The sequence below is a fragment of the Kryptolebias marmoratus genome, linkage group LG24 (assembly GCF_001649575.2).
Source record: "Kryptolebias marmoratus isolate JLee-2015 linkage group LG24, ASM164957v2, whole genome shotgun sequence".
Taxonomy (NCBI): domain Eukaryota; kingdom Metazoa; phylum Chordata; class Actinopteri; order Cyprinodontiformes; family Rivulidae; genus Kryptolebias; species Kryptolebias marmoratus.
The window spans coordinates 22,298,340-22,313,651 of record NC_051453.1 but is presented as its reverse complement, the minus strand read 5'-3'; the positions used below and the strand labels follow the sequence as shown (position 1 = coordinate 22,313,651).

The following is a 15,312-nucleotide window of genomic DNA, read 5'->3' as shown; positions in this document are numbered from 1 at the left end:
TATCTATCTATCTATCTATCTATCTATGAGATATTTATCATTTCAACATTTTGTTGTTTGGCAGAGAGTTAAAGAAAGGCAGACAGAAACAGACTGAAAAGTAAGCCTCAAACAGTCGCTGGGTAAAATCTCCAAGTCAAATCTTAAAACGTGCAGAAGAGTGATGGTCACACATGTATTTTTTTCTACACCGTTTTATGTAGGAGATATGAGGGTCTTAAAGAAGACCAGTTACCTCCAGTTTTGAAGAAAATATCTTAGCTAAAACTAATTGTTATGCCTGTGTCAAGCCGAAGGGCAATAAACAACCAAAATGAAGTTAATTAACACCATTTATTGTCATACAAATAAGAGGGTTTCCTGTTAACTTTATCCATTCGTTGTCAATCCAATAATGTTCAACCCAAATTAAAACACCACTTCAGGTGGACAAACCCGCACAACCCACTACAATGTTCACTGCAAACTTAAGATGCACTCGATTCACTACAAAATGATCACATGCAATCCACACTCAAGATCACATCAAACAGGATCGGGTCTCAGATATTTAAGATTAACAGCGATATGGAACGTGTGTATTCTGGGAAGTGACCCAAAGACAAACAAAATAAAAGTTGTTAGCCCACCCTCACAAGTACTAAGGGGAGACAAACAGTCCAAAACTGGGCGGACTAACAAAAGAGAAAAATTAAACTCTAAAAAGGACAGCAGGAAGCAGCAATATAACTGTAAAAACAAAAATTACTAAATACTATCACTTTAATCAAGTCAATCTAAAACACATTAAAAATACTGCGTACCTGCATCGCATAAACCAGCACTCTAAAGCCAGACTTGATGTAGTAGATCTGGTGTAGCCCTACCAAATAAAAAAACAATATAAAAAACATACAATTCAATCTAATTAAAAGAGACAAATGTACAAGGCAGTGTTGAATAATCACACACCCAAATAACGCTACCACCGGAACATCATTAATAATGTGGCCCTGTATAAAAACACCACGTCAGCACAGACTTATTTAAGATAATCAATTTAAAACAGTTTTTTTCTCCAAAACTTACCACAGCCAACAAATAGTGGAACGCGTGGGCCCAACACACACCTGGTCACACACAGGAAATTGACACTTGGCCACCACCCTTCCCGCTTCCCTTTTATGGAAGCTCAGGCTGTGGAGAGTGTGACACGTAGTGGTGCCACCTGTTACATTCCTCCACATCATTATACATCGGCAACCCGACGATGTACCGAAAAAAAAGCTGTTACCCAAAAACAGAATCATTTCTTCTGTACAGAACAGGGCAACCTAAAAAGGTTGGAATGCTGTCCTGCAGTTTTCCTGGCTGACCTCCTAGGTTCAGGAGTGGTGGCCATGTCAATCCCCTGTGTGCATTCTTGGCCAGAAAGAGGCTGAACATCAGAAGTTAAATTTTCAGAAGCAACTTCATCATTCTCAGCATATGATTGCATCTTGGATTCAGGCAAATCCACCATTTCATTTCCCACCTTAACGTTTTTCTGTACATCTTCCAAACCGTTTCCTTGGCACCCGTCCACCCCGCTATTTTCAGGGACACCTCTAAGCTCGACCTTGTGGACCTGACGAAGGGGTCCTTCCTGACCTGCAGGCGCTATAGATTACACTACCCCTCGATCAGCAGGTGGGTGAACTACTTGATATGGAGTTGGGTCATAGAAGTCCTGAATTTTACTGCGACCCCTTACTGAATGGTTTCTTGTATACACCAAGTCTCCTTCTTGGAAATCTGGGGCAACATCCACATCCTGATTTCTCTGAGCCGTTCTACGCTCTACTTTTTTGTGTACTATTTCATAGGCATCATTTAGGGATTTTTGGTGCTCTTCGACCCAGTCTTCCAAGGGCAGGTCAAGATCCCCATCATTTTCACTCAGTCCCGCAAAAAAATCTACAGGCAACTGTGGTTTCCTAGCAAACATCAAAAAGTAGGGTGTTATACCAGTAGATTGATGGACAGTTGTATTATATGCAAATGTGACTTGGGAAATATGCCGGGGCCACTTACGTTTCTGTTCAGGTGAAAGAGTTCGAAGCAAGTCATGTAAAGTGTGGTTAAAACGCTCGCACTGCCCATTCCCTTCAGGATGGTAAGGGGTAGTGCAGCTTTTCTCAATTTTGTACAGTCTACAGAGCTGTTTAACCCGCAATGAATCCAGACTGGGGGCCCAAAAAGTTGAAACCAATCTTTCACTAGTGCCTCTGCAACCGTACTATCAGTACACCTCAACGAGGAAGCAACATCCCCGACACAACAACATCAAGCTCCACATAGCCGAAGTAAGGAATTTTTAACCCATTTGACAAAAATGAAATCTTTATCTAGATGTATTTATCCAGCTCTCTCCCTATCTATACCTAATAAAAGGTATAAAAAAATCAAACTTATTTTGAAGAAAATGATACACTACATTAAGAAAACAGATATGACCAAACACTACGAGGATGGAGGACTTCAAACTATAGATTTTGATTTCATGAATGGGAAATTCATTCATAAGGACAAATACCTTAAATTCCAACCACAGTTATATGCATTTCATGACTTTTGTTATACCTCAAAGCTTAATGTGCTTAATAAAAATGCCCTCAAACTTAAACTAAAGAATGATTCTTCATATGATAAAATCTAAAAGCTACCTTTTGATTTTTGCCTTATTTGTTTTGTCCTATATTTTAGCTTACTTTGCATTTTGCACTTGAACCTTGTTATGTTTGTATTATGCCTTTTTGTTTGTAAAACAAAATGTTTCTGTGGTTACTTGCTTTATTAATAAAAAAAAATAGCCTTGTTTTTTCTTTTTAAATCTTTATTGATTAAGGCTGTTAAAACAAACAACTTAGTCATAGTATCTCAAATTTTTAAAGAAAATCTGTATTGATTCCAGTCATTGTTCAAAAAGAACTATGAAACAAAAATATTTACACATAAGCTATTTTAAGTAATAGCTTATGTGTAAATTATTTAAAATGGCATTTAATACAATAAACCAAATTAACAAGAATGTGTGACAACTAAAATTTGTGAAACAAAGTGTTTATAGAAAATCTGAATATTCCCAGTGCTTTCAGTATTGATGGTTAGAGCAGTGTCCAGGTATGCCGTCATAGTGGTAACGTGGGTCCTCTCCTCGTCTTCCATTGGCATTATTCCTCATGCCACATGAAAGAAAGAGGTTAAAAGCTGTTTGTCAGTTCATTTCCTATGACTGGGCTGATAACTGGTTCAGTGACCAGATATACAGAGCAGAAGATTACACAGAGCTCTCTCATGCCTTGCAACCATACAAAACAGCCCTGAAATATTTGGAAAAACATTGGAAGCGTGAGCCCTCATGTTTGGCCATAAGCAGGAGCAATAAATGTTGTAACGTGCCATCAAGATCATGCAGGAATCGCATGCCAACTGCAAGAAAAAGGCCAACTTGCCATTGAGATTCATTCTTTCCAACAACTGCTGCTGAATGCTTTTACTGTTCACTGAGTCTGCTCACTGTATTTAAATAACTCATTAAGTGCATTTTTCAAAATAAAGTTACTGATATACAAGCCTGTGTTAGTTTACTAAAGTCTGCATTTAAATAACAGGATTTCTGGAAATCCAAGGAAAATTCGGCCTGACCAGAAAATTTCATATGCAATCATGGGTGAAGTTTTTTTTGTCCAGTACCAGAAAGAAGTTGATTTTTATCATTTTCTAGCAAACGTTCACTTTATGATACAGGACACAGAAGTTGTAAAAAAGTTGTAACCCTAATTATTATAGTTTTGTGGGATTTACCAATTACTTTTAGAAGTCACAATGGCCTCCAGATGACATAAATATTTTGCAGACAATGAAGTTCCATTGTCAAAGTGATATTGCTCAGACTGCCAGAGGCATGTAGTAATTAATTACATTTACTCAGTTACAACTACTTGAGTAACTTTGCTGGAATAAATTTACTTTTAGGAGTACTTTTACTTTACCACACATTATAATTTTTACTTGAATAATGTTATTATTAAGTGTAGTGGCCATTGCTTGTCTGACCAAACATCTTAAAAATTCAAACAATCCACTACTGAATGGGGGTTAGGTTTTGTACGCAGGCAAAAGAAGTCCAATGTCCAATACTTGAAGATTGCGTTTGTCTGTTTATTTATCCAGTTGGCAAGTAAACAATACAAATCCAAACTTTCCCTTTCTTTTCTGCTTTGTTCTGCACTGGTAAAAAAATCATAGCCCCCACCGCCATTCCTTTCATGTTAGGTTTTAAAATACCAGACACTGCACATAACTTCATTTTTATTCATGTCTGATTAAATAAATGTAAAATATTAAATTAGACATTATGATCTGTTACTCAGTACTATATAAGGAATAATAGGGAATAGGGAAGTAGTTGCATTCTTACTAGAGTATCACATTTGGGTACTCTACCCACCTCTGCTCGCAGCTTAGTTTCCAGAAATTCACCATTTGTGTTTAAAAACATATATTTCACAAAAAAGTTAACCTTTAAAAATAAAATAACTATAAAGCTGATTATTATGTAACAAACATTCATGTTTATCCAGTTCAGTTTCATACACCTTTCTGTTGAACCATAGCAGTTCTTGTTCATCACCTGGTAGACTCCTCATTACGAGTGAAGGGGACGTCTGAATTTATCGTCCTTGCAATAGGGCTGTAATTTCTCTCCTTTCTGAATGTTACAAATGGATACATGGATCTGTAGAAAGAAAATAAAGAACAAACTTTGAGCATAAGCCACGTTTCTAAATTATACGTTATATATTTTTCTATTTTTCTCTAATCATGCGCTGCAGAGAATACATTCGCTATGCTACATTGTAAATTTAACCTTAGCATGTATGAATTACGAATTTCACTAGTTATCAACTTATTCTACATAAACAGATGGATTTATATGTGAAAAAAATTGTTTTAAGAACGTAAAAATACCTGTTGCTGACTTTGCGTGGTTTCCATTGTGAATTGTTTCACGAAAGATATCAATGGAAGAATCTCTCAAGCTTCCAGCAATCAAACTTCTTCTTCTTCTTCTTCTTCTTCTGTAATGTTTTATGGCGGTTGGCAAACAACGGAAGGTGTGCATTACCGCCACCTACTGATATGGAGTGTGGTTCGTGATGGTCTATCTATCTATCTATCTATCTATCTATCTATCTATCTATCTATCTATCTATCTATCTATCTATCTATCTATCTATCTATCTATCNTCCCCCTTGACTCTTACGTACTTGTGCTCCTCTTTGATTATCATATCTATATTCTCACACCCTCACTATAATTAAATTCTGTGAAATAATTTAGTTTTTTTAAGATATCTAATAATTATTTGTATTTGTTTACTCCCTAAATTCTTCCTCAAAATATCTACTAAATTAACCTTTTCCTTAATCCTTTCAAACTCTCTCTTCATATATCCTCTCTCTGCTTCATATTTATGGCATTCTAATATAACATGTTCTATGGTTTCATATTTATCACAATAATCACATTTACCAGTCTTATGTTTTTGAATTTTAAACAGTGTATAATTAAGTCCTGTATGTCCAAATCTTAATCTTGTTATCACTCTTTCCTCCTTTCTATTTCTTCTTCCATTTCTTTTTTCTCCTACTTTTCCCTGAATTTTATAAAACCATCTTCCTTTTTTATCTTCATCCCATCTTTTTTGCCAGACTTTCATCAAATTCTCTTTAGCAATACTCTTTCCTTCCGACTTACTTATCTTGACTGTAATGCTAACAGGATTTTTAATTGCCCTCTTTGCCATTTTATCTGCCTTCTCGTTTCCATCTACCCCAATATGTGCTGGAACCCACACAAATATTACCATCATCCCCATGTTTTGTATTCTGAATAGTGTATGATATATTTCTAATAAAATGTCCATTCTACTATCTGTTTGATTGTTTTTAATACTTAATAAAGCAGAGCTTGAATCTGAGCATATTATTGTTTTTAATGGTTTTATTTCCTCTACCCATTGTAAAGCTAGTAATATTGCTAACATTTCTCCTGTGTATACTGATGTCCCATCTGTAATTCGTTTCCCTATTTTTATATTAAATTCCGGAACTACAAACGCTATACCTGTTTTCTCAGTTATTTTTGATGCATCAGTATATATTTGAATGTATTGATAATACTTATTTAAATATAATTGTACCAAATCCCTATCTATGATGCATGATTTATCTAGTTTCTTTTCCATTACTGACATATCTACCTTTGCTTCTGGTAGAATCCATGGTGGTATAATTGATACTGGTGTTGTTTGACTAATTTCTAATTTATTCATTTTAAATTTTTCAATTTTATTTTTGATTGACCATCCATAACTCCTCAATTCTTTCTTTTCTTTTTCCCAACATGGATTTAAAATTTCCAGCGTTGGATGATCCACATTATTTCCTTGCAAATTTAGCCAATAGTTAATTTCTAATTTTGTTCTTCTTAAATCTAATGGCATTTCTCCCATTTCTATTTCTAAGGCTGCTACTGGTGTGGTTTTAAATGCTCCAGTACATAATCTTAGTGCCTGATTTTGGATAGTATCTAATTTAACCAAATGAGTTTTAGCTGCTGCACTATAAACTAGACAACCAAAGTCTATGTTGGATCTTATCATTCCTGCATAAATCTGTTTTAGTGATTTCCTATCTGCTCCCCAATCACTGCCAACCAAACACCTCATAATATTCAAAATTTTCTTACATTTATCTACAATTTTTTTAATATGTATATGCCATTTTAATTTTTCATCAAACCATAATCCTAAAAATTTTACACACTTTACCTGCTCTAACTCTTGTTTATATAATTTCAGTTTTATTTCCTTATTTATTTTTTTCTGTGTAAATATCATTACTTTTGTTTTATCAACTGAGAACCTAAATCCCCATTGCAACGCCCAATTCTCTATTTCAATAATAACCTCTTGTATTTTTCTAACAATAAAATCAACGTTTTTTCCTCTTTTCCAGACAGCTCCATCGTCTGCAAAAAGTGAACAACCCATGTCTTTTCCAATGTCTCTAAATACGTCATTTATCATAATTGAAAATAATAATGGACTTATAATACTCCCCTGTGGAGTTCCATTTTCTACTATATATTTTCCTGAAATACCTTCTCCTATTCTAACTTGTATTTTCCTATTCGTTAAAAAGTCTTTAATCCAATTAATCATTCTTCCTTTAATTCCCATCTTATTTAATTTGATCAATAATCCATCAATCCACATCATGTCATATGCTTTTTCTATATCAAAAAATATTGCCACTACACTTTCTTTATTTACTTGAGCTCTTCTAATGTCATGTTCTAAGCAAAGCGTTGGATCATTAGTGCTCCTTCCTTTTCGAAATCCACTTTGATATTTTGATATATATCCTTTACTATTCAAATAGTATCCTAATCTATTATTAATCATTTTTTCCATTATTTTACATAAATTTGATGTTAGAGCTATTGGTCTGTAATTTTCTGGGTTTGAGTGATCTTTCCCTGGTTTTGCTATTGGTATTATAATCGATTCCTTCCAATTTATTGGCAATTGTCCCTCCATCCAGATTTTATTATATAATTGTAATATTATATCTTTAGATTTTTCACTGAGTTGCCTTATCATTCTATACCATATTTGATCTTTACCTGGTGCCGTGTTTTTTGTCTTCTTAAGTGCATTATTCAATTCCATTTTTGTAAACTCAATATTCAACAGATTATTTGTTTCTTCATCACTCTTTATTAAATCTTTATATATACTTTTTGTATGTTCTCTTCCTTTTCTTTCCTTTTCACTAATATTATTTGAACTATGAATTTTACTAAACGTTCTTGCCAATATTTCAGCTTTGTCTTCATCACTTATTATAATTGTATCATCTATTTTTAGTATAGGATATTCAAATTCTCTTTTTATACCATTCATTCTTTTGATTACTTTCCAAATGTTCTCAATTTTTGTTTCTTTCCCTATCGAGTTACAAAATTTTTTCCAATATCCTCTTTTTGCATTTTTAATAGTTTTCCTTACTATTGCTTGTTTTCTTTTATACTCAATTAAATTCCTATAAATTGGATTATGTTTGAGTGCCTTAAATGCTTTATTTCTTAATTTAATTGCTTCTTTGCACTCATTTGTCCACCAAGGCACCATTTTCTTATCATTCTTACTTCCTGATTCCTTTATAGATTTAGCTGCTGCTTCTGTTATTATCTTACAAATGGTTAAATTTACTTCATTTATATCCATATTTATATCTACATTTTCTAAATTTAATTGACTCAAATATCTAAATTTAATCCAGTCTGCCTTATTAAAGTTCAACTTTTTCCCCTGCTTTATATTCCTATTATTTAAATTTAGCCCTACTCTTACTGTTATGGGATAATGATCGCTACCTATTGTAGTTTCTTTATTAATGCACCATTCACATACACCAGCTAAAATATTTGAAACAATTGTTAAATCAATAACTGATTCTGTCCCCGCTCTTATGTTAATTCTTGTTCCCCTTCCATCATTAATACACACTAGATTTTTCATTTCCATTAATTCTTCTATAACTTGTCCGTTTTTATCATTACTTTTACTCCACAATGTACTATTTGCATTAAAATCTCCACACCAAATTACCTTCCCTTCCAGATATTCAGTTAATTCCTCCATTGTATCAATCGTTAGTATTTTACATGGATTATAAAAATTTATTATTTTAAATTTACCTTCTTCTCCCCATATCTCAATTACTACATATTCTAGTTCTTTCCCTTTTCCTAATACCTGATATTGTATTCCTTTTTTAATAAATATTCCACATCCTCCTCCATTTCCCTCTGTTCGATCTCTTCTTACACTCTCATATCCTTTTATCACAAAATCTAATGATGTTTTTAACCATGTTTCCTGAACACAAATAATTTCCGGTTGTTCTTCAAGCTCATCAATGTAACCTTTAAATTCCTGTCCGTTAGCGATTAAACTTCTTGCATTCCATTGTAATATTAGCATGACCCGTTTTCACCTGGTGGTTCTGATCTCCCATCTAGCAATCAAACTACCGCTTCTTTAACGTTTTATACTAGTGGTTATGAAAATAGCGCCCCTTTATTTCCGGAGTGCAATGGACCCATTTCCATAAATGGTATGGGACTGGCACGGTCCGTCCCCGCCCCTTTCTGTTTGCTGCAGCCAGGGAGTGCAGCCCAATGACATATAAGTCATTGGTGCAGCCAGGTCCTACTCGCTTCATCCATAGTATGTCTATGGCTTCATCTGCTAATATATCTGTGGCTTCCTCCTAGCAAGGTAGTTTTCCTGCTGCGCATGCGCTGCAGCTTCTCAACAAAGCTTGTTGTGTGGGCGGTGAGCAGCGTGCAGCCGTCGTGATGTCAACAACATCGGTCAGTGGGTCAGCAGCCCTGTAATGCATGCACTGTACCAATTCTTCTAACATACACATGTACAACTCCCGCTAAAAGAAAACAACAACTTCCTTCTACTAATTTGCTTTCGTTAAGGGCCAAAAATGGTACCCATACCATTCGTTTTAAGGGGATAAACTGTTAGCAGTACCTCATCTTAGCTAACGCTAGCATGCTAGCTGTGAGAAGATGAGAGTGGTCGTGTTTTTACTACAGACTAGCGGAGAAAGAGCGGAGACATCATTGTACCAGCACAAGTAAGTTCGTGTCGCTCGGTGGGGTTTACTTTTAATTAGGTTTGCTTATATAGGCAATGTATAATCTGTTAAAATAAGCCAGAGGCTGTTTACTCTTTGTCATCTTAACGTGTCTGCTATCTCTTTCAAGTAAAAGAAAGCTGTTCCTGAATATTTGAAGCCATGATTTTCTTTGTATTTGTACGACTGACGCAAGTTGTTTCGTCGTCTTAATGCATAAATTTGAGCGGTTGTCGAGGTCACCTATTTATATTTTCATTGATTTTCTTATAATTGGGAATCAGCGCCCCCGACTCAGTTCGGTGAGAGATGGTACTGCAATATGTCAACTCATCAGCAATTAGCTAGTTGAATTATAATGATAAAACAAGTATTGACCACACAACACTACATGACCGAACATAAGATAATGTATTCTTATTATGAAGTATTTCTTGCTGATTTAGTCACAGGCTGTGTTTAGTAAATGCTTAGATAAATTGCTAGTTAAGATTCTCAGTTATTAAGGACATGAATCAGGATATCAAGGACTTAAATTCAAAGAAAAAAAAAAGTTAAAAAGCAAAAACTAGACTTCTGTTCTGTAGCTAAAGACTTTTTGCTTCTCATCCAAGAAGCTTTATATGAGCTTTTGGTACGCCATGCAAACAAAGACCCTAATGAGCCTCTGTTGTGAGGAGAGTGAGTGTAATCTGCATGTGAATCTAACTTGCATAACAAATCAGCTTTAAAAGCTTAAACTCCACACTCTCTTCTTTTTGAATTGATAAAGCTCCTTGTGTTTTTAACCCCTTTTTTTGGTTTAGATATAAAGATTTCACTAGACTTCTATTCTGTTTTCTCAGCTCGTCATTGTTTCCAGTCCTCTTCAGCCACAGTGCATTAACAATCTGTCTTGTTTCTGTTACAGAGAATATAATAAATCATGATCAGCACTGAGGCTGCAAGAGAGTTTCAGAGCAAAGAGCGCAAACACAAAGAGCAGCTGAAGAGATGTCTGTCATCTGCTTTGTCCGCAGACCTGAACAGGTAAAACACAGGACAGAATCCCCCGATCTGCAGAGAGCAGGTACTGAAGCTGATCTTGATTATGAATAAAAATAAGATCAACACACATCTTTAAGATTTTTCACCACTGTGAAGACCAATTAAAAAGGTTCAGAAATGCGACCGAGTTAGGTCAGGTAATTTCTTTTTCTTGCCACTTCTTAAGATTTACATCAGCACTAATTTTCAGAAAAGCTGGGAAGCTTTTATTAAATGCAACAAAAACTCAATTACTTTTACACAAGGATGACGACACAAATCAATCCTGAGAAAGATCATCACTTAGGTCTTGTGGACAGAAGCTCATCTGACATGTACAGAAAACAAAGGAACACCTGTTCTCGAGTCAGATGTGTTCACTTTTAGCTCACCTTTAAGAAAGACAGACCTTTGGTTCTATGTACCCAACATGGTAAAGAGCCTTAAAGCTGTAATCAATGAAAAACAGCTTCTGTGTTTGTGATGACATTACGTTAGTGCCCCAGAGATGACTGAGTCATTAAACTGAATTAGAATTCTGCAGACTTATACAGTATGTTACCATGAAGGCACGAGGGTCGTGGTCATTTCAGCAGGACAGTGTTAAACCTCATTCAGCACTACTTAACACAGCCTAATTTCATATACTCTACGTTGCAGTCCAGTTTTGTCTCGTGTTGAAATTTTATGGCACATCATTGAGAAGGAAAAATAAGACAACAACCAGACTGTAGATCAACTAAAAACTTGGATTCAGTAAGAATTGACACGGTTTCCACTGGCAAAATTTTCATCAGCATCTTACTTAGTAGGAGTTGTTGATTCAAAATTGTAAAACAATTGTCAAATCTTTATTTAGTTTCACTCTGGCTGCACAATGTATCAAAAAATGTGCAATATCAATGAACACAATATCAGTTTCTCAAAGGACTTCTTGGGCTGCAGTAAATCAGACTGTTATATTTCAGACCCCATGCATTCATGTTCTGCATGCTGATAATATATTTGGTCTGTCTAACAGACTCTTGCTGGCCTTGATGGCCACACCTGGTTTAGATGATAGTGAAAGTGACAGAAGAGAAAGTGAGAGGGGAGGAAAATGTTGGTTTATCACAGCTAAAATTACCATCAAAGTATTAAATAATATTATCGCACATTACAAGTTTTCCTGCTCTAAGTCTCACCAAATTTTGCATGGCCTCATTTTGAAAATCACAGGCTTTTTTGTTTGCATGCCTTGCAAAACTGTATCCTAGGCTGTGCGGATTATTTTGTTGCCCACTTTAACTGTCTTTAACTGTATGGTATGCCAGCTGTCAGCAGCAGGCAGGGAATATCTGCAGAGAGTGATCAGCACAACTCAGCATATTATCGGCTGGATGACACTGCCAACTCCTGGTGTCTCTGCAGGGCGAGGAAAGTTTCCTCTGACGCCTCTCACTCCTGACAGATTCTAGTTCAGACGTCTTAGAAGTAGGACGAAAAGACGTAAACGTTTTTATCCCTGAGCCCAAAAAAACTCTGAACTCTTGTGATTTGTGAACTGCAGTTAAGTGACTGTGATCAGTTTTTTTTTGTAAGTTTGTTTGTTTTTAAATGGCAATTATACATGGCTGTACAGTGATAATTCAGTTTTGTTTTTTACTTATTTTTTGTACTGCTCTTGAGAGATGCTGCAGATTCTTCAAACTAGTAAGGCTCTCCCAATTTCATTGTATTCAAGCCATACAATGACAATAAAGATAAATATATTCTGTTCAAGTCAGACATTAAGCCCTTAAAATAAATGTCTGCCTGAAAATAATCGCTTACTTGTGCTTTCTTTAAAAGCTAAATTAAGATGGGATTGACCCATAACGACGGCTATTATTTTGAGTGAAAAAATTTTTTGTTAAATTTTTTTCTTTTCGCTTGAGAACCGCCTCAAACCTTTTTAGACATTTTGAAAACTTCCTCCTAAATGCTGCTCACAGTTTGTCGTAGCGTACTGAGATACTGACTTTAGTATCCTCAGTTTTTAAACACCAGAAATAAAATTAAAAAGGTAAAAAAACACTTTGGAAAAAATAATGCTTCTACCAAACATTTTAGGATTTCAAATTCTAGATGTGTTTATTTATGTAAAACACAATAACTTGGTCTTTTTGCTTTGGTTTGTTAAATGGAGACATATTTAAGATTTTGTTGCGTTTCAGGAAAACTCCAGAGTCGAGGTTTCCAGTTTAATTAGGAGATTTAATGTCCTCTAATCACAAACACAATGTCTGTGCAAGTTTACAATAATTATTTTATCCAATTTATCCAGCATTATTTATTTACATTAACCTAATATGTGTAATAACACTGAAGAAATAGAACTGAACAGAAAAAGTTCAGGTAATTGAAATATTAAAACACTCTTTAGAAATGTTTTGACATTTTTAAAATCAATATCTTTTTAAAGTGTGACTTTAACTCTCAATGTCTTTATATAGCCAGGTGCTTAATCACCCAATAATAGGTTTTATCTGAAATGATTCATGATTTCTCTTCAGTAATTGTAATAATACAATTGTATACTTTTTGTTTCCTATGTATATACAGAAAGAGAAAAATAAGATATTGTTTTAAGTGGAAAAAGCTGGTTAATTTGAGTTGAAGCGCTTTAGAATGTAAATCTCCATCCTCATCTTCAAAACTCTCTACAAAATATGAACTGAAACACAAAGTCGACATACTTAAATCTTTTTAACTTACTACAATTTTAAATGTGAGAGGGATAGTTGTTTTTAATGATTGAAATCTCAGGATTTAGGCTCACACTAACTTGAGTATAACAGGGATGTAAATCTTGATGCTTAAGATGCCAGCTTCTTTTTATTCCTTTATTTATTTATAAACTTTCATAGCATTACAGAAGGAATGCAGCACTAATGTTTGAAATCCTGGTGCCTGCTTGGCCTGGGGCTGACTGTGTTCTGGGTCACCCAGATCAGTCATCTTGGCAGGATGAGATATGATGATTGTAAGGAAGAACTGGACTGCCCCAGGACTTGTCTTATAATCCTGAAGTGGAAAAATGGGCCATCAGATGAATTGCCAAAGTTCTTAACTGGATTTTTGTTTATTGATGGTTTCTAAATGTGTATCTTAACATAATAATAATAATAATGAATAAAAATATGTTCCTGAACTTAGTATATTGTGATTTTCAGTTTGTGGGAGATGCTCCTGGAAAATACAAAAAACAAAAAAATAATTAAAAAAAATCATGTGCTGCATTTCTTCAGATTGCTGCTGGAGGAACTGGAGGCAGATGTTTCCCTGTATGCAGGTTTGGGTTCAGTCCGAGCGCACAGAGCCGTGCTGCTGGCCAGAACTCCTCACATCCTCCAGGGACAGACACACAATGATCCCATCATCATCCACCTGCCAGGCTATGACCCCCCTGCACTCAAAGATTTCCTCAGGTGAGCTCTTGTATTTCCTCTACAAAAAATAGCTTTTATAGACTTCCTAAATACATCCAGCTTTCAGTAGCCTCACGTAAAGCCTCTCCAGCTGCTCTCCTTTTTAGAGGATGTTTGAGTGTCCGTCTGGCAGGGGGCGCCAAACTCCTTATTTATTCTGCAGGGTTTGCTTCTGTTTGTCCGTTTTAAGGATCTCTGGAGACATTGCAGCTGAAAAACAAGAAATCAGATTTTCATGTCAGTTTTGGGAAAAAAATAATTTCCAAATTGTTTATAATCAGGTGCTGAAATGTTATAGTGCTGGACTTACATAGTTTTTATCAGGTATGTCACGATGGGGATTTGCAAAGCTAATTTAAAAACCTAGCTTTCCTTGAAAAAATGCATATCATTTGTCTCCTTTCAGGCCAGAGTTGTAGACTAAGATCATCTTACGAAGGGACAAAGTTATAGCTGTTTTGGTACTTTAAATGACACTATGAACAATCTCATCAGCGATTGTAAGATCTCGCGTGATGTGTTAGTGAGAGGATGACTCTCAGCTACTACCACTCCAACTCTTAAAAATATAAATGCCCATAAAGTGTACTGAGTTATAGCCATTTTTGTGTTGGCCAAGGTAAATTAGTTGTGACAGCCATCTTGGGTTAGGTTGACTCAAATGTTAATCAGTTGGAGCCAGTGCTTAGTTTCAGAAAGTTTCTTTAAAATTTATCCAGTGGCTCATTAGAAATTTTCTAACAGACAGACAAATGAATACACAATCACAGAAAAAACATTAACACCCATTTTCCTTTGGCAGTGGTAAAAATTTTATTTGGACTAATATATATATTAGTCCAAATTATTAAGACCATCAGTCACCTCCTCTACATGGATGACATCAAGCTGTATGCCAAGAGTGAGCGAGACATCGACTCACTGATCCACACCACCAGGATCTACAGCACTGACATTGGTATGTCATTCGGACTAGAGAAGTGCGGTCGGATGGTTACAAAGAGAGGGAAGGTCATCCACACAGAAGGGATCTCACTCCCAGAAAGAAAAATAGCAGACATTGAGGACAGTTACAAGTACCTGGGAATAC

At 35.3% G+C, this 15,312-nt stretch overlaps 1 protein-coding gene across 3 annotated transcripts in view; it reads left to right on the top strand.

Annotated features, from left to right (window-relative positions):
• The first annotated feature begins 9,247 nt into the window (after positions 1-9,247).
• btbd8 (BTB domain containing 8) overlaps positions 9,248-15,312 on the top strand; it is a 36,571-nt gene continuing 30,506 nt past the window's right edge. Inside the window, exons 1-4 of one of the 3 annotated variants that reach the window (XM_017433701.3) lie at positions 9,248-9,469; positions 9,587-9,747; positions 10,658-10,776; positions 14,043-14,222. In XM_017433701.3, coding sequence (XP_017289190.1) covers positions 10,673-10,776; positions 14,043-14,222 — 284 coding nt within the window. In that variant the 5' untranslated portion in view covers positions 9,248-9,469; positions 9,587-9,747; positions 10,658-10,672. Of the gene's footprint in view, positions 9,748-10,657; positions 10,777-14,042; positions 14,223-15,312 lie in introns of all 3 variants that reach the window. The other 2 variants (XM_017433702.3, XM_037974342.1) reach the window with 2 other exon arrangements.